Here is a 25,365-nt window from a genome sequence, read left to right on the forward strand (position 1 = left end):
TAGAGGCAACTTGTTTATTAGTAGGTTACCAGCCAACTAAAGACATAAACTAAAGACTCAAATAAATTAGTTGTGATACAAAGATAGACAAAAGAGTGTAGAAGAGCATTTGCTGGGGAGTGTTATTCATTATTTCTTTATGGACAATTATTAAACTGTTCAAATAATTTGTTAACTAAATTAACTAAATTAAAAGAAATGATTAAACCAAATACATCAGTTTCGTAATGCATGAATTAATGTAACCAGCAAACAGACAACACTGCATTGACAACAACACAGCTACTGACTTTAAAATAAAGTAACATGCAACATAATGTCATTGTTTTTGGCCCGTCCTTGACATAAACACAGACTCTACTCTTCAGTGCAATTGTAGCCCTACAAATCTCAGACAGAAATAGAAACCCTTTTAAATGCCAACATAACAGAATCTGTATATTTTCTGTAAAGTTGACTTTTTCAGGACAACAACATTTAAAAAATATATAGAGAGATATTTCCAGTTTGTCACTGACTATTGGATCCCTGTTGTGTTAGTCTATTTTCTGTTTCTCTGAGGCATGAAATACTGAAACTGAATGTTGTAGCAGGATGAGGAACAGCATCGTATTTCTTTATCAGTCTTCACCTGCTGCACTCATATCAATGCTTTATATTACTGAGAAGAGAGAGAAGATTAAGAAACAAGAATGAAAAGTAGTAAAGCATTTGAAGGGATCCAGCTCAAGACATTTATTCATATACGTGTGTGTGTGTGTGTGTGTGTGTGTTAGGGTTTTAATTATTAAATAAGTTTATTATTATTATTATTATGGAAGCCCATTGCTCCCTGGCTCTGAACTTGCTTGTGATTACAAGTTCAAAAGCACGTGAAGACAGCAGAGAAGCACTCTCGCTCAGCAACGTGCAATGCATCGTTTTGTTAACTTTGTAATCGTTTTGTGATTAATTATTTTGAGTCGTTTAGGATACGGTGACACACGTCCCACTCACAATATATATACGCAATCATGCTGCACATATCAGAAGAAGAAAAAATTGCACAATACACTACTTCCTAATTCATTAGTGGATTTTGTGCATAACATTGTGATTAATCGTGATTTAAACATTTGATAATTGCCCAGCACTAATATATATATATTTCATGGGATGAAAATTAATTGGCTCTGTAATGGAGGTTGACCCATCAGGGCAGGACGGTGGAACCAATGTCAACATTTCTTAAATGCAGAGCACGGCAGAGCCATGGTGAACCTGTGGCCTCATGCACACCCGTGCATTATAAAAGCCAATCTAATCACAAGTGTGATATTCTCCTGCCACCACCTCAGAGCCTTTCTTCAGCTGAGACAATAACCACATCCTCACGAGGATCTCTTGCTGATAATCATTATGGCACGTCTACCACTCAGAGCTCCTGTGTTTCCAATATATTTACCATGAACATATAAAAAAATAAAACAGTAACAGTCTTGTTAAGTACGGCAAGACATACAGTCAGATTTTTGTATCATTCATGTAGTCTAATCCCATGCAGCAAAAATAAATAAATAATGTCAAAATGTAGTGCCATTGTGCAAAAATATTTAACCGCCCAGTGCTACAACTGACCAATCACAATCAAATAAATCAAGTCAAGTAGTGAGATGTTTAAAAGTTATTACTTTCTGTTGTATCAAATGGAAAGTGTGTGTGCTTCAGATACCTCAGCATGTTCATTTCCTCAGGGGCATGAACGCATATTTTGATCTACTCACCTAGCTATATAAAGAAATAAGAGCAGTTTGGTGTGAAAGAAGTTGTTCTGTTCTGCATGTGTTAGCAGCCTGCAGTTATGCTGTTTGCACTCTTAAGAGTGTTTGCAGCCAGCAGTGTTGTGCTTTATGGAGGTGTTTAATCGTATTTTAGGCACAATGCACACTGAGACACCTTTAATAAATCCACATGCCATGTGAGAGATCTGACAGCCACTGTGTGTCACATGAGAACTGGTTTAAAAACTCTGAAGACAGATAATAACCTAACACACTCACTAAAACCGCTTCAGGTCTGTGCATGCAAAACTCAATCCTCTCCCTCCTCCCATTTCAGTCATGAAACACATGGAGGTTTTTAAATCAGCTGTTCTAAGCATGTTCCTTACATATCTTCCTTAAGTTAGTTAATTTTTTTCAGGATCATTAATTAATTTACAACTTTTTTTTCATGAAACTTTCCCACATTTAAGTATTGATTCAAATGCATAAAACTGATTTTGTTTAAAAGCAGATGCTCTGTTCTTTGTTTTTGACATATTGCATGTTCAGATATTCTCAAAACAAAAAACTTTTGTGAAAATGCCGGCGGTTGTTGGCCACAAAAAAAAAAAAAGAGTAAAAGGCAAATATCAAGAATATGCACATATACCCCATCTCTCCATATAAAACTAATCCCGTCCAATTAAGACCGCAAACACACGGCTGTAAACAGAACATTAGCATTATCAGTTCAGAAGCTGAGCCATAGTGGAGAGTTGCTCAAAGACATTCATCTGTTATAATGTCATATATAAAGACGCTATGGCTGTTGATGCACTTTCTTCTCCGATTGAGGAGGCATTTTTAGTGCTTTGTGTTTGTCTTAAAAAACCCTGCAGGATGCTTTCATTTAGGTGGGAAATAAGCGCTCTCGCCTTTGGATGGTGCCGGCAATAACACCTAGCTTTGATGGATCAATAGTTTGCAAATCCTGGGCCAGTCAATTACTTGTGAGAAAGGGCTATTTTTGGACGAGAGGGGAACACAAAGAGTCATTACAGAGATAATGTCATGTCAACCCTATCCAGCAGGAGGGCCACCATGGGCAATGGATATGTCATCCGTCTGTCTACATCTCTGCCTCAGAGACTGTGTGTGTGTGTGTGTGTGTATCTGGGTGGTAAACAATCTCAACCCGACCTCTTCTGCTGGGGAAAATCAACACGGTGCCAGGAAAAAGGAAAGTGTTTTCATTGCTGGAGGCTAAAAATGAGAAGCCGAGCGACGAGGCATCTGCTGAATCCTGAAAGGGAGATGCTAGGTTTTATATTTGCTGTAAAATATGAAGCTGTTTTTGGGTTTAGGGTTTGAGGGCTGAGTCGGTTCGTGGATGCATTCACTTTTATACTCCTGTGAGGAGAAGTTGTCTACGCTTTTGTGAAACTTCCTCCTCTGATGTGCTGTTCTAAGGCTACGTACACACTGGTTTGGTTAAAGTTATATTTGACAAAAGAAATATCATCACCTGGGGATGTAATAATGAGCTGCTGCAATTAGTTATGCTGTCTCTTTTGAAGTGTTCTCTCTCATGATCAGAGAGAAAGCTTTTCAAGATATATGCTAATTGGTGGAGATGCTGCTATTTATGTGATCAGAAAATAAGTAAATCGATGAGATCTTTATAACACTATAACAGATACCTTCATTCAGTTATATAAATAATAGTTGTCAATCTATATCTCCAATAATATGTCTTAGAAAGATGATATTTAACACAGTTTTGTTACCAAAACTTATAATGTAATGCAATGCTGACTGAAAGATGAACTAATAAATAATGATCATATTTCTAAAAAAAAATAAAGTACCTCACAAATCAAGTAAAACGAATCTGCTTCAGTCCAATTAGTGTTCATCTTCAAAGCTATTTTTATTTTCACTTTATATTAATCAGTAAAGATTTCATAGCAAAACCACACATGAAGCACGCACTGAAGTCGGATGTTTGTAAAATTATATAGACCTTTTATTTGCTAAAAAGCATAAACTCTCAGTCAGACAACAAGGTTTATTAGATTTTACGTCAAATATGATATAAAATTACTGCATTTGGCAGTCAGTCCTGAACCTGCATACATTTTAAACTAATGGCTGCAATTTGACAGGCAGGTGCAGGAACTCATTACCTCTAACCAGGACAAATCAATGTGTTCAGCTCCGCAGTGATCTCTCTAAACATCACCTAAATTACCTCTTTTCATTTGAAAGAATTAAACCCTCCTGTACCCGTCAGGAAATCATGCAAACAACATGTCTGTGCCAGAGACACCAACTGTAGCAGAATGCAAAAGGACACGAGTGTTCAAGTCACCAACACTGTTATTTTCAAGCTAGCTGTGAAGTGACTGTTCTGAAAGCCAGACTGTTATTGACCCGAGGTCAGTCGGAGACATTTGCCATGTCTGGGCCGTTCTTTTTGCTCTCCTCAGACGGACTGTTCATCAAATGATCAAATGTTTTATCAAGTCAAGTCAGCTTACTTTTATTTCTAAAGTGTTTCATATAAGACAGTCAAAGCAGATAATTTTAATAAACAGGAAACTAACAGCGACAATGATTGAAAATAGGGTGAAATCAAATAGGGATAATTCACATTTTAACGGTGATCAAGATTTCTGCTTCTTTCGATTTGATAACCCTTTCACTGGAATTTAGATTTTTTTTTATTTCCGTGATTTCAGTGTTATACAGTAGGGGGCGCTATTATGCATCTTCTAAAAGAGTACAGGATATCTGGATCAATAAACTGGCAAAGAAGCAGCAGAAGCATATGCATGGGTAACAAAATTGCAATAATGTTGTTTTTGTCTTGCAGAGGTCATTCAGCTCAGTCTAGCCGAAGACAAGCGTCTGAGCATCACAACAGTGACCGTCGGCCTGAGCGCTGTGCTGTCCTGTGCCATTCAGGGCACCCTGAGACCGCCCATCATCTGGAAGAGGAACGGCATCATCCTCAACTTCCTAGATCTAGAGGATATAAATGTGAGTACTTCGATATCACCCTGTTGAACAACAGCATTATGTCTGAGAATGAAGATGCAGTTCGCTGACACGTTTTTGAACCTTTGTGACGACTTGCCCCAGTAGCACTGTGTGTAATTTAAGAGTGTTTTGAAGACGTCATGATTACTCACTGCTAGAGAATCAACCAGATTCCACTGTATGAAATACAGACCAGTATTCTTATGGCTTAAATACATAGATATCATGAATAACATGTTTTGGTTGTCTGACAAAAGATTCATGTATTTTAATTGCTTATAAAATTTCAGTCCATTTGGATTACACAGTTTAAATATAAACTAATAAAAGTTATGTTTGTCAAACATACATGGATGTAACATATAAAAAAAAGCAGTTAAGAAGCAGGCGTGAAATGTTTTAAAAACACATTAACTAGGATCGTATATGTATCATCAATCTAAATTGGACAGGATTAAAACTCACATTTTAAACATTTTGACTCCTTAAATGTTGCTTTTTGACAAATCTGAGCCAATGAATAATGTACTTGTTTTCACAATGCAAATTTAATATTTATTTTAAATAAATAATACTGCAGATGCAAAAATCTTAATTTTTTCAACTTTCTCTCTCTCTCTCTCTCTCTCTCTCTCTCTCTCTATCATATCATAGTCATCAACATATTGTCATGGAAGAGATTTTTAAACACCAGAAACATAATAATCATTTTAAAGTGTGAGTACCGTATAAAAAAGCATAACTTCAATGCTAACGTCACTAGCATCACCAAACTGAGCTGCACACATAATGACAGTTCATCTTGCTGCCTTGATTTTTTGAGTGCAGAAATCAGACTTGTTTAATTTATGCATGATTGAAAAATATGCTAACGTTTATTACTTTGTTAAAACTGTGTAATCCAAATGAATGGAAATATTATATGCAATTCAAATACGTAAATCTTATTGAATATCGAGGCTTTCACAGTATTCTGGTTTATAAGGGAAAGCTCAAGGTGAGGAACCCTGCAGAGCTTCTTTTCTGATGTGAAATGATTGCTTCCTCCTGTTAATTGGGCAGCTGCTGAATATCTGGTAATCATCCAGAACACAAAGCTCAGTCAGGGTCCTGTTGCATTGGTTTTTTACCAATTCATCAGTATGATCTAGAATAGAAGCTCATGCCAACACAAATTACAAATGTTAATGTTCATTATCAGGACACAAATGCTTAGTATTCTGAGGCACGTGCTTTCTATTTCCAATTACTAAACATATTTGTGTTCCTGCACTTCATACGCGGTCTCAGGAGTTGGGCCAGGAGCCGTGCTGATTTCAAAGGACTTCAAATCGCGTGTAGATTTTGAGAAGCAGAAAAGCTGAGGGTGGGAGTGGGTGGGTGCTTAATGAGGTGTGTCATGCTTGTGTTTAGCTCACCTGCGCTCCTGACAGCATGGGGTTGTGTTTACGCGCTCGCTCATTACAATACTCTAATTGCATGTTAATGAAGTGTTGCAACACTGACCCAGTCAACAACGGCATGTGGGTCAATGAGAACCAGTCAAGAGTGCTGAATGACAATCTCAGCTTCAGAAGCAGCCAAAGAAAGAATCAGAAGACTGACGCAGTGCAGACAAAATGAGAAACTAAATAAATACACAAATGTGTCTTGAGCCAGAAAACCGAAGCATCAGCGTTTGTAATTAAGCTCTGATTGTGAGGAACACGTCTTTTGCATTGATTGGCTCTGATTCCTCAGACAGATCATTTATAGCACCCCAGGGGAAAAGATAAGTTTACTCTACACGATTTCTCACTGTTGACTGATCTTTAAAACGGAGGCATATGGCGTGGTTTAGTGCTGGGTGCATTCAGTATTTGTCAGTTTCTGTCGCACTTGTCGTCAATATAGCATGCTCATTTTTATCAACACTTCGTCTCCTGCTTCTGCTCTTCTCTGGTTTTCTCAGTCAACTTCTTGGCTGATAGAAGACTGTTAATACAGTTTTGGGTACCAGACAAAACACTGGTTTCGAGTAGCAGACACGACTTGCTGTTAACAGGTTTTGTGCAGTATCGTGTAAATGTCATGGTTTATGAATATGGCAATTTTTGATCATTCACATCTTAACTCCACGATATTTCATTAAGGCTCGTATCATTCCTTTCCTTATTTACTTGCACTTCATGTGTTTTACTAACACTATACTCTTTCAATAATATTAATGTACAGGCCGTGGTGCAGTGAAGGGTTCAGAAGATAATCATATTCATATACCATTTATACAGCGTTTCAGTGCATTACAACAAAAACATGCCATTAGTTTAAACAGTGTCAGACGGCTCCTTTATTTTATGTCTTTCTCTCCTTAAGAGATGAATTGGCAGAGTTGTGCAACAAACTGTTATCTCTGATTAATTTCAGAGAGGAAATGTTGCCATTTCCAAAACCAATGGCAGCTTAATTTCCCTTGTGTCTTTGTGTTTTCCACTCTTTTGAATTAGTGGCTTTGCAACTGTATAGTCATTGTGCTGTTCTTTTGGTAAAACCTCATCACAAGACATTATCTTACAATAGATTTCAAAAATTAAATGACAAACTCATAATTAGATTTCATCTGAAAGTGGCAGCCAATACAGCTCCAGTGATGAAACCACTATTTTATGCGGCATAACATCAGCCTTATAGCAGAGATGAGGTACTATCAGTCACATAATCTTTATTTAATAAAAAAGAGTAATTCGTTTTTGTTGTTAGGTTTCATCATGTCCTTGGAAGAGAGTCACTTCTGCCCTCTTCATCCTAAAACTTCAGCACTCGGAGGCAAAGTCGTGTTTTTACGAGAGCCGATCATCCATCTCGCTGGATTAGTGACGACCTCCTAAACAAACAAATCGCTGTTTTGTTCCCAGTACGGCAGTCGAGCCCTTTTCGGCATGCGCCCTATAAAGCTGCAGGTGTGTTAGGGTTTAAGAGCGAGCTTCCGTGTCCTTAAATCATTTACCCTCTGCAAACTCATATAACTACAAAACAGTTTAATGTTTTAATCCCCCTTGAGTCGGCCCCAGATGAGGGGATGCATCCTCACAAAACCACAACCAGCTTCATTAATCACGCTAATGCTGGCTATATTTTTAACCCTTACCATTTATCAGCCCGAGAGAGCACGACAGTGAGGAACAAACCTGTGTGCCCGCGCTCATGGGACACCACTGATGCATCGGCTATTCATCCTGTGACTTCCTGCTGTTTTATTCTCTGTGTCTTTCTTCACGTTCAATTAGGACTTTGGTGATGACGGCTCGCTCTACATTACTAAGGTGACTACGATTCACATGGGGAACTACAGCTGTCACGCGGACGGCTATGAGGAGCTGTCCCAGACCCACGTGCTCCAGGTGAATGGTTAGTAGTAGAATCTTTCATATATGCCTTGACCACGTTACACAATTTAATTACCATATTTTTCGGACTATAAGTCGCACCTGAGTATAAGTCGCATCAGTCCAAAAATACGTCATGACAAATACGTAATGAAAAAACATATATAAGTCGCACTGGACTATAAGTCGCATTTATTTAGACCAAGAACCAAGAGAAAACATTACCGTCTCCAGCCACGAGAGGGCGCTCTATGTCTTCAGTGTAGACTACAGGAGAACTTAGCAGCATAGAGCGCCCTCTGGAGGCTGGAGACGGAAATGTTTTCTCTTGGTTCATGTCTCTTAGTTCATTTCTCTTGGTTCATGTCAAATTAATTTTGATAAATAAGTCGCACCTGACTATAAGTCGCAGGACCAGCCAAACTATAAAAAAAGTGCGACTTATAGTCCGGAAAATACGGTTTAGTAATAAGCAGTGTATGCATTACAAGTAACACAAGTTACAAGTCATGACCTGCAGTAATTAATTGAATATGTAAAATAACACAAATATCCGTTGTTTTTAATCCAGTTTTATTAACCAATGTCTTTGCTTCTGATCTTCAATGATCCAGTTCAGTCGTACTAATCAGCAAAAATTACTTTAGATAAAGATAACATTTGTTTAATTTTTTTTTACAGAAGAGAACTAAAAAAAATGCAAGCCTAGCCCAGATCAGAAAAAGTAACGCAAAATTAACATTACACATTATTTTCCATAAAAAGTATCTAACATGATTTGTTACTTTTTTAGGGAGTAACACAAAATTGTAATGCATTACTTTTAAAAGTAACTTTCCCCACCACCAGTAATAATGAAAGCAAGCGTGGAAGTGATATCATTTGTGTTGTACTAAAAGGATAGTTCACCCAAAATTAAACATGTGCTTTAAATTTACTCATCCTCAGGCCATCCATGATGTAGGTGACTTCTTTCTTCAGTAGAACAGTAACGATTTCTTAACGGTTCATAAAATGCGAGTCTGCAGCTACCGTCATGTTGAGAGTCAAAAAAGCTTATCAGGCAACAGAAATGTAATACCGATATATTGAGGTCTTATGAAGCAAAACAATCATTCTGTGCAAGAAACTGGACATTATATACATGATTATTATTAAGATTGTTTTGTTTTTCCTCCGAAAACTCACAGATGCACTCCCAAGTGGATAGATTTCATGTTGTAGTGAGGACTATAAAAAAAGAGGAAGTCAAAAATAATGACACAACAAATTTCACACACATACAAGAGCATTTGAAAGCAGCCGCCTGTCAGCAGGTACCAGAACGACCCAGTACTGTGGAAAAGCTGTAATTATTATGTTTTTAAAAAAGTACTGGCTTGGTACTGAAAACACTAACCCCTGATATAAAGTATAATAACTGCTACTGAACAAAAGAGCCATTTGATTGCTTTCAATCCTTTTGAAATTGTTGCAAGAGAAATTGTTGATCATTCAACCCTTAAATTTCAAGGCATCGTTTTTCATCGCATCATACTATAGGAGATAAAGGAGATAAACACTGTATTGAAACAAAGATAACAATCCAGTTTCACTTGCTTGTATTGTAAAAAAATACTGGAAGGATTTTCAATTAACGGAGACAATAAGCATGATTGTTGGAGAGCTTGTTTTGTCTAATTAAAGATGCATACATCCACGTGAGGAAAGCTCGATACGGGACGCAAATCTCCTCACTTCATGACCGTTTCTGACTGACACAAAGAGGGGAATCCAAAACAAAGCAATTGTTTTGGCCTTGAATCACTTTCTCTGTTGTTCACAGTCTGCTTCTGTCTCTTTGTCCTTCCAGTGCCTCCAGTAATCCTGGTGTATCCAGAGACTCAAGCCCAGGAACCCGGCGTCGCTGCCAGCCTGCGCTGCCATGCAGATGGTATTCCAAACCCTAAACTCACCTGGCTGAAGAACGGCCTGGACCTGCAGCCGCACGGATCCAAGCAGATTTCACTTCTCGGTATGATCCCCAGCCCTTGCTCTCGGGAAGCAGATAAAGGCAGACAGTCACATGGATAGATAAACCGACAGATGTGTAATGGGCAGATCATGTAATGAAACACATGAAAAATTTCCTCCGTATGACCCTTTGACGCAGCAGTCATTGTTTCAGTCATTGCTGGATGCCTTTGGTGCAGTGGGACTGAATTTGTTGCTCCTTGTAAGGATGATGATGATAATAATAAAAGCAGTCCATGAAACGACGATAGCGGACCCAGGAAAAATGGGCTCGTTTGGAGGGACCTCTCGATTCTGGCGCGGTGTTGTATTGTTTATAGAGTAGCCCTTTATTAGAAAGCACTTTATTGGTTGAGTGCAGTCCATTACACCCCGTAATAGGCTGTTATTTGGATCAGATGTTTGTGCTGCTTAAGTTCTGTATGAAAAGACAAGACCGTCAAGGTCTCATTTATCTCATTTATTTGTTTCAGCTCAATCGTTTTTCAGAAGCTCTGCTTATTTATTTGTTCTCTGGAGGTTTAATGTAACAGATGGTTAAGTGGTGAAAGTTTGGAGCATTTGTGTTTCTCTGGCATGTCTTTCTGGCTTTCTTTTCCCTCGGTTTTCATGCACTCCTATTTCTGTGTTTGTCCACAGAAATATTTACAGCATCAAGATACTAGATGATTTAATCACAAAGTCTGAAAAATTCACTTTCGTGGGATGACAAATAACAGGCTTAGCTCAGCGCGGAGACACAGTGTGTCATTTTGTGTTGACTGATTTTTGTTTTCTGCTGTATGGAAAGATGGATAGACGTATAAGCGCACTGGTGATGGCACAAAACTGACTCATGATTTATACCCATAGACAATGCAAGGTAAACAGCCACAATCCAGGCTTCCCACCTGGGGTTCAAGCTAATAATTAAATGAATCGTTAAAATGTAAAACTGAATAAATCATTTTGGAAAGACTTAAGCCTTTATAGATAATGCATGTTAAAAGTATAGTTTTAATACATTAAGGCTTAAAGTAAAGTGTCACCGTTATTTTAAAACAAAACACTTGAGCACTGAAAAAGATTTGTCATGTGCTAATTACTTCAAAGGTGTTGTGTTAATTATTAAAATATTAACTTAAAATCTCTGGGAAACTTCAAATAAATATTTGTCTCACAAAAATGTCCGTAAACGTGAATGCAAAAAAGTGAAGTATCGGGGTTGTTTGGAGTTTTCCAGCCAGGTTGGATATTTGTACTCCGTATAAAAAGATACTGCCATTCATATTTTATGATGGGTTTTCTAGTTTAAAAGGCAAAGTCTCTCTCTGGAATGAAAGTAAAATACAATAAAACTGAACATAAAAGTTATTTTTTAAAAATAACATAAAACATAACATAAAAGGCATGCAAGTTTCAAAGTTTTAATGTAAAAAAAAAAAACCTTTGAGACATATAGTTGAAGGAAATTTAGACTTAATTAACCACTAGACCACAGCTGTGCCCTGGGATGTTTTTTCAGCATTACTACATGGGGTTAAACTGAATTAATGTATATCCTTAATATCAGTACCTGGAAATAATGGCCATTTATATTTTTCACCTTTTTGTCTTCTTTAAGTACATTTTAAAAGGCCATGCAGCTGAATGTTTTACAATCTCCGAATTAACAAACATGCATGCTTCATAATTCTACTAGAATTAGAAAAAGGCCACTTACAGTAATTGCAGTTCAGCATGTCACGCCACATTCAGAAATACATTTTGGTAACCTTTTAGAATAGGGAACACTTGTTCACTATTAACTACAACTTTTCCCTCATTACATTTCTAATTTGGTGCTTATTAATAGTGTGCAGAATATGTGAGCGGAGTGGAGTGGGAGCAGAGTGAGGAGTGGAGCAGTGTGATTTTGCCTGGAGCTAGAAGCAGATTTATTTAAAGTTGTATAGTTGAAGTTTTCACTCACTCTGCAAACGCTCCACTACCACTCTGTCACAAGCACAAGTTATGCCAACTCACGCATTAAACATAACTTGTTCCCTTGACAGATATCACAGATTACATACGAAGTTTAAAATGATGATGAACGGGTGCGGGAGGTTAAAGCATGTTGTAAATAGTACAGTTTGTTAAACTCCGCTCAACCTAATGTACTGCTATGCTGCACACAAACAGAGCACACAAGCTTGTGCATAACGTACAGATTGCACACATACATTCAGCAATAAACTTTAGTTATTGGGTAGGATAATGAATGTAGAATAATGCATTAACATATGCTTGATTACTACTAATAAATGGCTAAAATTCTATTAATATTCATGCTAATAAACAACTAATTAAGAGACCTTAAAATAAAGTGTCACCCACTTTTATTTAGGGACCAATTCTCACTATTAACTAGGGTTTGAACAGAACACAGATGTCATGGTTAAAGGGTTAGTTCACCCAAAAAGAATCAATTATGTCATTAATAACTCACCCTCATGTTGTTCCAAACCCGTGAGACCTCCGTTTATCTTCAGAACACAGTTTAAGATATTTTAGATTTAGTCCGAGAGCTCTCAGTCCCTCCATTGAAGCTGTGTGTACGGTCTACTGTCCATATCCAGAAAGGTAAGAAAAACATCAAAGTAGTCCATGTGACATCAGAGGGTCAGTTAGAATATTTTGAAGCATCGAAAATACATTTTGGTCCAAAAATAACAAAAACTACGACTTTATTCAGCATTGTCTTCTCCTTGCATTGTGAGCGTGTTCACTGCAGTGTAGTGATATCCATTTCGCAAACATATCACTCGATGTAACTGGATCTTCTTGAACCAGTTCACCAAATCGAACTGAATTGTTTTAAATGGTTCACGTCTCCAATACACATTAAATCCACAAATGAATTTTAACTTTTAATGTGGCTGACACTCCCTCTGAGTTCAAACAAACCAATATCCCGGAGTAATGCATTTACTCAAACAGTACACTGACTGAACTGCTGTGAAGAGAGACCTGAAGATGAACACCGAGCCGAGCCAGATAACGAACAATAGATTGACTCGTTCACGAGTGAAGAGCCGGTTGCATCGGTTGTCGGATCACCAGTAGTTCTTTCTGACAGTTCAATTCAATAAACCGGTTGAAGAAAACAGTTCACCGGTTCTTTTGCGCTTGACGTAATGGCGTCATTGGCAATGATTGCCCTTGATTCAAGCCTTCGGTTTACCTGCGCTCATAACACTAGCACAGAATCAGTTCAGAATCAATCACCAAAAGAATCAGTTCGGTTCAGACGCTCTGTGTGTCGGTCTGCTTCACGCTGAATCACACATGCACAGTATCATCAGCTCCTCGGTTCACGTATCGGACACGTCTGACAGAAACGGTTCATGACTCAAAAACGAGTCAATCTTCGTTCGTTATCTGGCTCGGCTCAGTGTTCATCTTAAGTTCTCTCTGATTTGTTCAACAACTGATTTGTGACAACCGGACAGTATACCGTACACATAGTTTCAATGAAGGGACTGAGAGCTCTCGGACTAAATCTAAAAAATCTAAAACTGTGTTCCGAAGATAATTTTCCTTTTTGTGTGAACTAACCCTTTAAGTGTCTTAATTGTCAATTTTTTAAAAAAAATTAGATTTATACATCATCTGAAAACTGAATAAATAATATTTCCATTTATGTATGGTTTATTAGGAGTACAATATTTGGCTAAGATTCAACTATTTGAAAATCTGGAAACTGAGGGTGCAAAAAAAAATTGAAATATTTAGAAAATCGCCTTTAAAGTTGTCCAAATAAATTCTTAGCAATGCATATTATTAATAAAAAATTACGTTTTCATACGTATATTTTCAGTAGGAAATTTACTAAATATCTTCATGGAACATGACCTTTTCTATACTAATTATATAACTACTGCATTTAATTATCATTATCACACTGGACTCATTATACAAAACATTTGTCATTCATTCATTTTAGATTTTATCAAAAAGACCATTTTTATTTTATTTTTATTATTTGTATTACATTCTTATATTTATGGGCATATATTTATTCATTTTATTATTTTCTTTTTCTTTCATTTCTTTCTTTCTTTTTGAGAGCAGTTGTAACATGGAAAGCAATTTCCCCCAGGGATTAATAAAGTTCTTTAAACTGAATTGAATTTCAGGTCATTTTTGTGACAGGCTTCATTGGTTCACAGAAAGGAAACTCAAATGACAGAAAGTGACATTCAATTTGTCGCCTTTATTTTTAAAAAGTTTTGTTTTCATTGTGAGTGTCCTTAAATAAAAGCAGGCCTTTATACAATGATGCATTATTAATAAGACAATAAGTGTTTAAAGTTGATTCTGCTGGTGTAAGGTAACAGTTGAAGTGATTGCACCGCGCACACACACACACACACACATACGTTTCAGCATTGCTAACTTGACAGCACAGCTGGTTCTTTATCAAAATAAAATACAGTGAACCAAACATCAGCGCGCTTGCCTGTATGTCACAACTGGAACGCGACTGAAACACAAAGCCTAAAATGTAAAAGGATACACAAGCACAAAGCTCCATTTCGCAAACAGTCATCAGTCTGTGAGAGACACATTCAGACGCATGCACATGGTCACTGTCTAATGGGCTTTGTTTTCTTTGTTTCTTTGTATAAATACGACGGCTTTCTTCCTTCGTGAGGGGGTTTGTTTCCAAGCATAACATTAAAGAATGTGACGCAAACGTCTCTCGGAAATCCTGTATAATTCAACCAATCCGATGATGACCTCGACACCTCGACACCTTGACACCTAGACCTTCTGCATGAGCATATTTTAGTTGATTGAGGCAAAAGTAATTGTAAATAGTTCGTTAATAATAAGAATTGGTCCCTAAAATGAAGTGTTTCATATCTATAACCCATTTGCAGTACATGAATGTACTCAATATGCAAATATGCAGCTTCACTGAAAGTGTAAATCCACATAAATAGTATAACATTTGGCCAGCGGTGAGAAATTGTATTTAGATACTATATCGAATGAGATCAATAGGATCAACAGATGGGAAAGGAGAGTAGTGGAGATGACAGAATGAAGGTGAAGTGAAAAGGAGGATGCTTTTATGTGATCTCTGACACACTCATGAAAGCATTCACATTCACAAAGCTCCAAAACACGCGACGAGCAGCCGTCCTGAGATGTCACACACACACACACACACACACACACACACCTACACACACCTACACACACACACAACGTCAGCTTCTCCTCTCTTTGAGAATTGTGTTTTATCCTTAATGCTGCGAAATTAGCTTCATGCTTGTCATAACTGCAAACACAGATTCTTGACAGAATCCTATGGAATGAACTTGAGTTACAGTTTAAAAATGAACGAAACTTTATAAAACTGAATGTAACTTTTTCAGAAACTATCAAAAATATGCCATTACAAAAGAAGAAAAACACAATGAAAAAAAAAAAAATAATTTAGCAGGCTCTTCAAATATGCTTCATTCTTTGTTAATGTCTTTCAAAGACTCGTTTTCACTAATCGTGGATTCTGAATGCATTGCCACAGATTTCACTTATGCGTCGCTGTTTTTCGTTTGGTGTTTTGACACAAACTTCTCGTAGGGTGGGGTTAACAGTAATTTTTTTTCATTTTCATTGTGTTTTCCTTTTATAATGGCATATTTTTGATAGTTTCTGAAAAAGTTACGTTAATTTTTATTGAACCAAATGTAATTCCATAGAATCCCAGGATCTTTGAGGTGATGTCATAATAAATGACTCTGTAAAGGTGATGTCATCAGTAACCGCAGCTGCAGCGTTTTCATTGTGATTTCAGTAGACACTGATATGTACTGCATGTGCTTGTGTAAATGCTTTACCAAAGACCAGTCACAACTCAAGACACAACAATCCTATAGCCGACACTAACGTATCTCTAAATGATGGAGAAATTTTGTTGGAGACCTTTTTAATGACTGAAAAATGATTTTTTCATGAAATCCATTTGCTAATGAAATCAAAGTCATTTGCGGTGTTTTTATGGCTGGATTTAATTAGCATCAAAGCTCAATAAGAATATAAGTGAAACACCATCAAAGTAACATTGTGTGTGTGGGGGGGGGGGGTGAGTGCATTTGTGGGGGTGGGGGTGTGTGTGTGTGTACGAGAGAGAGAGAGTGTGTGCGATTCCACAAACATCAAAACCAGCCTTCAAAAATCACAGTATGTGCTTGCATTTAAATGGTAATATTACTTTTTATCTAAACAAGGTTTTTTATTTTGCCTGTATCCCCAAATCCATGTAATACAGCATTTGAAAGCTGCTTGCTTTTGCTTTCAGAGAGGTAAGGAGGAGGTGGTTGCATGTGCCCCGGCTGACCGGGACGTAGCTCCACTCATACACTCAGCATGCTGAAAACATTTCTGTCCCATTTTCCATGGTTCATATACTGTAAGCAGAACATAACTATCCAGTCACATTCAGTGTCTGACAGATAAATGGTGAGACAAGCTTGATCTACTGGGATTTTCACGCACAACCATCTCTAGGGTTTACAGAGAATGGTCCGAAAAAGAGAAAATATCCAATTAGCGGCAGTTGTGTGGATGAAAATGCCTTGTTGATGTCAGAGGTCAGAGGAGAATGGACAGACTGGTTAGAGATGATAGAAAGGTAACTGTAACTCAAATAACCACTCGTTTACACCAAGTTATGTAGAACACCATCTCTGAACACACAACACATCAAATCCTGAAGCAGATGGGCTACAGCAGCAGAAGACCACAGCGGGTGCCGCTCCTGTCAGATCAGAACAGGAAACAGAGGCTACAATTCACACAGGAACATCAAAATTGGACAATAGAAGATTGGAAAAACATTGTCTGGTCTGATGAGCCTTGATTTCTGCTGCGACATTCAGATGGTAGGGTCAGAATTTGGTGTAAAGATCATGAAAGCATGGATCCATCCTGCCTTGTCTCAATGGTTCAGGCTGTTGGTGGTGGTGTAATGGTGTGGGGGATATTTTCTTTGGGCCACTTCATAACAACTGGGCATTGTTTAAACACCGCAGCCTACCTGAGTATTGTTGCTGACCATGTGCATCCCTTTAGGACTACAGTGTACCCATCTTCTGTTGGCTACTTACAGCAGGATAATGCACCATGTCCTAAAGCTCAAATCATCTCAGACTGGTTTCTTGAACATGACAATAAGTTCACGTTACTCAAATGGCCTCCACAGTCACCAGATCTCAATCCAATAGAGCAGCTTTGGGATGTAGCAGGAGATTGGCGTCATAGATGTGCAGCCGACAAATCTGCAGCAACTGCGTGATGCTGTAATTAATTAAGGCAGTTCTGAAGGCAAAAGGGTAGCAATGTGTACCTAATAAAGTGGCCAGTATGTGAAATGAGTCTGATAACACTAAATGTGCCGTCATGACCTTGAAAAATGACTTTCACTGTCAATTTTAGACTATGCTAAAGCATAAAAAACCATAATATGTTTGCAGATAGTTAGGAAATAAATTTATTTGAAAAACAACATTTGAAAAACAATGCTAATTTCATTAAAATCTATATTCAAAAGAAGAAAGAAACTCATACGGGTTTGGAAGAACTTGAGAGTGAGTACATGACAGAAAACAAATGAGTTCAGATGTTATTTTTAGGTAACCTGACTATATACTGCATATATATATATATATATATATATATATATATATATATATATATATATATATATATATATATATATATATATATATATTATTATTATTATTATTATTATTATTATTACGTTTTTTTTACAGTTTATGTATTTTGGAATTATTCATGTCGACTAACAACTAGAAATTCATATTCTGACAACTTTTTATTTCCTTCCTTTGGTCATTTTTTTTTTAGAGAAATCCATTTCTTCTGAGATAAAAAAAAAAGATTCAATAAATCCGAGTACTGGACTTCATAACTTCGCAAAGTATTGGCAGCACCACAGGGAAACCTTCATGGGCTTTAAGAATGCCTTCACCCAAAGCTCAATCAATGTTATTGGTCAACTGTGGATACAGTACAAACACCTCAAACTTACTTTTGAGATTTGTGTTATAGCCCTGTAGTTGATTGCTGGTTTTGTTAGAGGTGTTTTTCTATGTTGTGTGTGTTGATATATAGGAAATATAGGAATTATACTGGAAACATACTGAATCACCTGCCTGTTGGTTGTTGTATTTCTTCAGCGAATGGCAGTGAGCTTCACATCAGTAGTGTGCGTTATGAAGACACTGGAGCTTATACCTGCATCGCTAGAAATGAGGTCGGTGTGGATGAAGACATCTCATCTCTGTTTGTGGAAGATTCGGGACGCAAGACACGTGAGTGATGATACTGAAGCTGTTTCAGCACAGACTGTTGTGATTTTGTGAACTAGGGTATATAGCAGGGGTCGGCAACCTTTTCGTCATGACGTGCCATTTTTAATTTTTCAGGTTAACCACTGTGCCAACAACCAGTAACCACTTTAAAATGGCTTTTTGGTGGCTTTTAGTCAGAAGTAGGGCTGGACAATATACTGAACGATATGATCATGTGCATCTCGTCAGTAAAGCCGGTTCAGTGATTAGCAGTAAATCCCAACACACATACAGCAAGATAACATAAATTCACTTACCTGTCCTATTATGAATTCCATTTTTATGACTGGATTTCACAATTCCGTATTGCATTGTGAAAATTATAGAGGCCTAGATGTGCTGGTAGACTTTTGCACACTTTAATGTGGGATGTTGGTCATTACTGGCAAGAATTTACAAGCCAGCTCACAAGTCATGAAGTCACCCATGCAGAAAGGACAGTTTGTCATTAATAAGGTTTTTATGGTCATACAGTAATAAACATCTGCAGATGTGAACAGTCCTGTGGTGTCTGTGCCCACATGGCAATTCCTGTTTCTGAAATTACACACATTTTCTGGACTGTTAAATTTACAGTGTTCAATTAGAGTGAAATGAAGGTCTATAGATCTCAATGTGTCCAGAGTGTAAATGGCAAATTCTTTTCTGTCCACTATAGTGCCATTTTAAAAACAATCATTCTGGTTTTAGTAGATAGATTTTCTTCAGTAGAAGAAACTGTTGTCCTTGGTGATTCATAAAATGCATTTCAGTGGCCGCTTTTTTTTTTTGAAAAAGCATATCATGGAACAAACTAAAAATGAATCCTTGTGGGTCCTTATGATATATAGAGGTTTTATGAAGTAAAATGATCGTTCTGTGCAAGAAACGAAACATTATTTACAATGTGATTACCTGTAATCCAGAGCCTCAGGCAAACAGTGAAGTCCAATTATTTTCCACAAACTGGTTCTTTTGGACAGGTCTAAAACAAATAAAGTGAATAAACTAGTCTTCCTCAACTCACCTTTTTACATAAACAATGAGAAACCATTAAAAAAAGTTAATTTGGCCCCTTTATTCAAGTGTTTGATACACGCATGCTCATATCAGAGACTCGTCGGTCTTCGGTCCGAGTTGAACTGTTTCTTCAGTTCAGTGACTGCTGGAGAAACCTGAGCACTAAATGAGTTCATTCTTCACAGGATCAAATGAAAAGGTTTTTTGACTAATTTTTAGTCAGATTGACTGTAGGGCATCTAAAAGTGTCAAGTTTTGATTGAGTAACTTGTGTGTGCTACTCGAGCCACAAACTGTTTCAGATGATTCAGTACGATACATTGATGCTGAACTGGTTCTAGTTCACTAAGAAGAAGCGGTTCAAAAGAATGATTCATTCGCAAACCAGACATCACTGTTTGCCTGAGGCTCTGGATCACAGGTAATAATATGGGAAATAATGTTATTTTCCTTGCACAAACCAATCATTTTGCTTCATAAGACCTCAATGTATTGTAAGAAACAACATTATTCATTTTGTGTTGCTTGATAGACCTTTTTTTTTACTCTTAAGGTGATGGTACCTGCTGACTTTCCACTGACGGTTTCAGCTAAAAATCTTCTTTATTCTTCTACTGAAGAAAAATATAGTTTCAGTCTTTCAAGGCTTTTGTGAAGTATTACAATACAACCCTAACCCAACATGATAACTGAAAGCGATTTAAATCACAGTTCAATACCTTCCTCTTGTGATTATTGCTTAATTATAAAAGCTTTACAGTAATACAAGACATGAAACACTTACCTGTACATGAAGAAATTAAGGTAGTGATCCTTGTCCAAAACACATATTCTGTCTATGAGATCCACAGTACAAGTCTTATAATAAATCAGCCATATTTTCTCTAACCCAGTGTCTTCGTTGAATATAAAAGGCCTAATAAAAGACAGGTGACAAGTCCCATATGAAGAGGACAAAGGCTGGTTATTTTTGCATTTAAATAATCTCAAATAAGACCTTTGAATAAGTCTTTTATATGTTAATCCTCACATTTGGGGCCTGAAAGACCTCAAGGCAATTTTAATATCTCTTAAATTTAAATATCAGGTTGATATTTCATGAGTTTATTAAAGTTAAGTATAAAATTTCACTTTGATAACTTGCATCAACCGTCCCTCGTGAAACATAGCTTGTAGTAAGTTTGAGTTTTCTTAATCCACATAAAAACATGAATAAATTAAATGCAAAAGATTTTCGGACTGCTGTTTACAGTGTCGAGAAACACTCCTGGGGGATGTTTCTTCGGATTTATTTTTCATTGTATTTTTCAACTATCTTTCTGCTGATCAAAAATCACTTGAGTGGATACAGGCATATTTCTGAAAATTGCACGTCCACTGTGCGAGTAAAGGCTTCAGTAATATCTGCCTGCTGGGTTTCTGTCAGCTCAACCCATCCCATCTATCAACGCTCACAATTATTTATTTATTTTTTTAACAATTGCGATTTCTGGTTAAATATAACGATTGCAGTTTAAAATGCAAATTTTTGTTCTTGTTTGCAATGCTGCATAATTTGGCTCAAACTTAATATATCAATATGATTCATAATATTTTTTATGATTATTAAAATTACTAAATGAAAATATGAAAATAAGTGTTGTAATAACACTATTTAATTATATAATAATAATAATAATAATCATTTATTTTGAAGAAAATTGATATTTTACGAAATATGCAGGGGGACCTGTTACCATTCCTACAGTACAACTATAAATCATTAGGAAGATCTAAGGTTTTATTAAAAAAATATTATATTGTTATGATAAAAATCTGTGACAGCAATGTCTTAATTTGTGTCAGGAGATATGAAAAATTAAAAATGGTGTCCATGCCTTTAATATGAAATATGAGTTAGGAGTATGAGAAATATGAATATGAAATATGAGTCTCATATGAGATGAAATATGAGTTACTGTATGCATCCTCTGAAATACTCTGAAACCTCTGAACAATGAAGAGAAGCATACAGAGTTTCATATGCAGTGCAATAATATGATTTTTCCTGTCTTCTTCTGCAAGAATAAAGTATATTTATAATGCAGTTATCACACTGCTGCCCTTTATGAAACATATCAGACTGCAAAAACATCAGACTTTGCGATATCATAATTACACTAAACTAAATCGTGATTTGCATCCCTCCAGTAGCCCATCTCCACCTCCATGGACATCATTTCTAATATGACTAATTCTTTAAGCTTTCCAGGGTATGGTATTAATGTGAAAGCTCTCTTATTTACACATACAGTACTGTAAACATCAGTGTGTTTCTCTGCTGTTCACTAACTCTCCTCTGTGTTTCCTCATGCTGTCCATCTAGTGGCCAACATTCTCTGGAGGGAGGAAGGTAAATCTACTTGAGACTCGTGTCTGATTAATGTTCATGTTACAAAAACAGTAACAAACATTTTGAGAGTCACTTTGATAACTTTGTGTGGACTAAATTTCTTACTGAAATGAATCCAGGCATATTTGAAGCATGCATTACTGTAACGGTAAATATATATGTTCTTATTGAACATTGATGGAACAACACATTTTTGTAAATTATATGAGTGCTTTGTTTTGTTTTGTTTTGTTAGCTCGCTGTTTACTGTTTATGTTTACTTTTTTATATTTTGGTCTATTTCAGTTACCATTCATTTTAAGATTTAAGTTTCATCTTTACTTTACTTTTTTTTTTTGTATGTTAACTGTAATTGCACTGTCTAAATCTAACCAACAAATAAAAAAAGCCAGGGATCTGATTATTGTCATGTAAATTAATGTGCCTTTGGTCCTAACAGCAGAGGTGCTTTTTACCCCAAATTCCACACTTTTACATATTCTTCAATTATTGAACAACTCTTAATTTAATCTTGCACAAAACTGAAAATCAACAAGACCTCGGTCTCAAAATTGCTAACTTGGTTGACTGTAGTTTGCTACACAAGTCTGTGTTTGACCCCGATGCACCTTCAGCTCTGTTGTTACCTGTGTGTGACGTTTGTTTAGTCTCCAGCTTAAGCTGATTATATATTAAATATTACACAGTATTCACAACACAGTCTCATGACAGTTTTACATTTTTGCAAACTGGTATTGATTTTGACCTGCACACCCTCCACTCCCAAGTTCAGTATCATGCTTACTTTTTGATACAAATGATACACATTTCTACAGTACATGCCCCCTCGAAGCCCCTTTCCACCTCTGAATAAATAATACAAAAGGTAACTTTTAATCTCATAGTTTTTACTTTTACATTATACAGTTTTGACTTTTTTTCTCAGAATCTTTTTTTTCTTTAGATTTTTCTATCCTCTGTGTAAACTCACGATTGTTATAAAGTTAGAAGTTATAATTGTTATGATTTGTCAAGTCACAATTGTGTGATATAAAGTTGCGATTGTGTGTTATATCGTAAGAATTGCAAGATAAAAACGTCGAAAAAAAAGTCACAATTGCGAATTATTTTGACTTTCATTCTGACCTTTTCTCTCTCAGTTGTGACTTTTTCTCAGAATTGTGTTGTAAGGTCAAATTTTGAGGGGGGGGGGGGGGGTATTATATTATCTTAAAATTGTGAGTTCCTATCTCAAAATATAAACTTACAATTCGGACTTTATTAAAAGTCAGTCTATTCTCCTCAGAATTGGACTTAATCACTTTCATTAATGAGACTATATCTCACAATTTTGCAAAAAGAAGTCAGAATTGCGATATATAACCTGTAATTGCGGGGGTGTGGGGGTCAGAATTGTGACCGCCAGCACTGATCACATGCGGCTCACCTGCAGCTGTGTGTTTTTACACCTTCTGCTTTCTGACAGCATGACAACTCTCCTCTGACGTGACCACGCTAATCAGCAGCTGTTGTTTGCTGCCAGGTGACAGACCTGCAAATGCACTTTCTGGAGTGGTTTCAGGAGATTTTAATAGTCTCTGCTGTCTGACCGTATGACAGCTGCATTGTCTGACGCCGTGACACGCCGTTCGCTGTTGCTTCCTCTGAAGGAGGAGTGTGTGTGTGATGGCGTGTGTGATGCTGTGTGCTTGCAGGGCTCAGTGTGGGGAACATGTTCTACGTGTTCTCCAGTGAAGGGATCACCATACTCCAGCCCGGCAACTGTGAGATTCGCAGACGCATCCCGCGGACACAGAGGATTCTGGGTAGTTATGTAAGTATTGGCTCAAACCCAAAATAATAAACAAGAGATCTGAGTATTTATTACGCTTAATGCCAATGAAGCCGGTTTGTTTGTTAAGATTATTTTCACATTCTTACACCCCTAAAGTTCCTATTGCTGCAAAAACAAAACAGTATTATTAGTATAATATACTACTGTTCAAAAAACAATAAAGATTAGTAAGAGTTTTGCGTAATTCTTTACTTAAAGCCTTTATGTATAGTGCATTATAAAAGTGTTTATAATTTACACTGTAATGCATTACATCTTCTAATAATTAAGTGTAGCCAGTTTGATTGCATTATTGCAGTGCATTTGAAGGTTTGTTTATCATGTGTTTTAATGTTTAATACCTCCTAAAATATTATAATGTCTAACCGCGGTCATAATTATTAATGATATCATAATAAGGTGCATTATAAGGCATAATGCATTAAAAATATTTATAATGCATTAATATGGCTTTCAGTACAGTGTTGTTGATTTATTAATTAATACTTAATATTTGTATTTATTTTAAACTTATCCAAAATGACAGCAAAGACATTCATAATCCATCTGTGAATCATGAAAAATAGAATGTATTACATCTTCAAAAAATTTTTCACAACTATTTTCAACACTGAAGACTTTAGTAATGATGCTGAAAATTCAACTTGGATCACAGAAATAAATTAAATTTTAAAACATATTATAATAGAAAACATTTTTTATGAAATAAATGTAGCTTTGGAAAGCAAAAGAGAAACAAATCGGTAGTGTATCTATATCCAGATGCTTTGTTTAAACAATATCATTGGCCTAAAGTAGTTCTTAAGTTCTTAAAAGCGAAGGTCTCAAAGGGGTGTTTTGTGATGTAATAGAAGAACCATTTTTTGGTCCTTCTAGTGAGTGGTTCCTAAAAGAACCATTTCTTTTTAAGTGTAAATCACGTTTTAATAATCTAAAGGACCTTTAGTGAAAAGAATCTGTTGTGCAATGGCCATGTTCCAAGGATGTTAAAGGTTCTTCATGGAATCATTAATGCCAATAAAGAACATTTATTTTGCACCTGCACTGACACAAACATTGGTTCAAGCGCGTGTCCATATTTTCCCTGCAGAACGAACTGTGTCCCAGAAGCACAGGTGTCTCTCAACATGAGTGTGTATGGGCGTCAGCGGTCAGCGTGAGGGACAAGTACGTGTACGTGTCTCAGCCGCTTCAGAACAGACTGCTGCTGATCGACACACAGACGCAGAGAGTCGTGCAGGTGAGGATGAGACCGTCTTCAACACAGTGACGTGTGTGTGTGTGTGTGTGTGTGTGTGTGTGTGTGTGTGTGTGTGTGAGAGGATGAAAGCTGTTCAGAAAGCAGAGCTGCCGCTAGCAGACCGCAGTGTGTCATGGGTCGTGTGGACGTATCACAAGGTCATGGATAATAAAAACCTCTAGCATGATCACAGGAGCTCAGTGAAGAACAAACTTCAACAAACTACAAGTGATAGCAACAGTCATTCAGCATTGCTAGGTTTTATAACTAGTGATGGAAGTGCTGCATAACATTCTTCTATTTAGTGCTTTGAATGTTTCTGTTATTTCCATG

The 25,365-nt window shown here is 36.8% G+C and overlaps 1 protein-coding gene across 1 annotated transcript in view; it reads left to right on the plus strand.

The window, feature by feature from the left end:
* The window catches only part of LOC113063839 (follistatin-related protein 4-like), a 168,721-nt gene that overhangs the window by 133,403 nt on the left and 9,953 nt on the right, over nt 1–25,365 (plus strand). The window contains exons 7-13 of the mRNA XM_026234207.1: nt 4,618–4,784; nt 8,051–8,171; nt 10,002–10,163; nt 18,394–18,528; nt 21,932–21,958; nt 23,653–23,771; nt 24,883–25,032. Of these exons, the coding sequence (XP_026089992.1) occupies nt 4,618–4,784; nt 8,051–8,171; nt 10,002–10,163; nt 18,394–18,528; nt 21,932–21,958; nt 23,653–23,771; nt 24,883–25,032 (881 nt within the window). The remainder of the gene's footprint in view (nt 1–4,617; nt 4,785–8,050; nt 8,172–10,001; nt 10,164–18,393; nt 18,529–21,931; nt 21,959–23,652; nt 23,772–24,882; nt 25,033–25,365) is intronic.

Source organism: Carassius auratus, chromosome 46, assembly GCF_003368295.1.
Source record: "Carassius auratus strain Wakin chromosome 46, ASM336829v1, whole genome shotgun sequence".
In the NCBI taxonomy this organism is placed as follows: domain Eukaryota; kingdom Metazoa; phylum Chordata; class Actinopteri; order Cypriniformes; family Cyprinidae; genus Carassius; species Carassius auratus.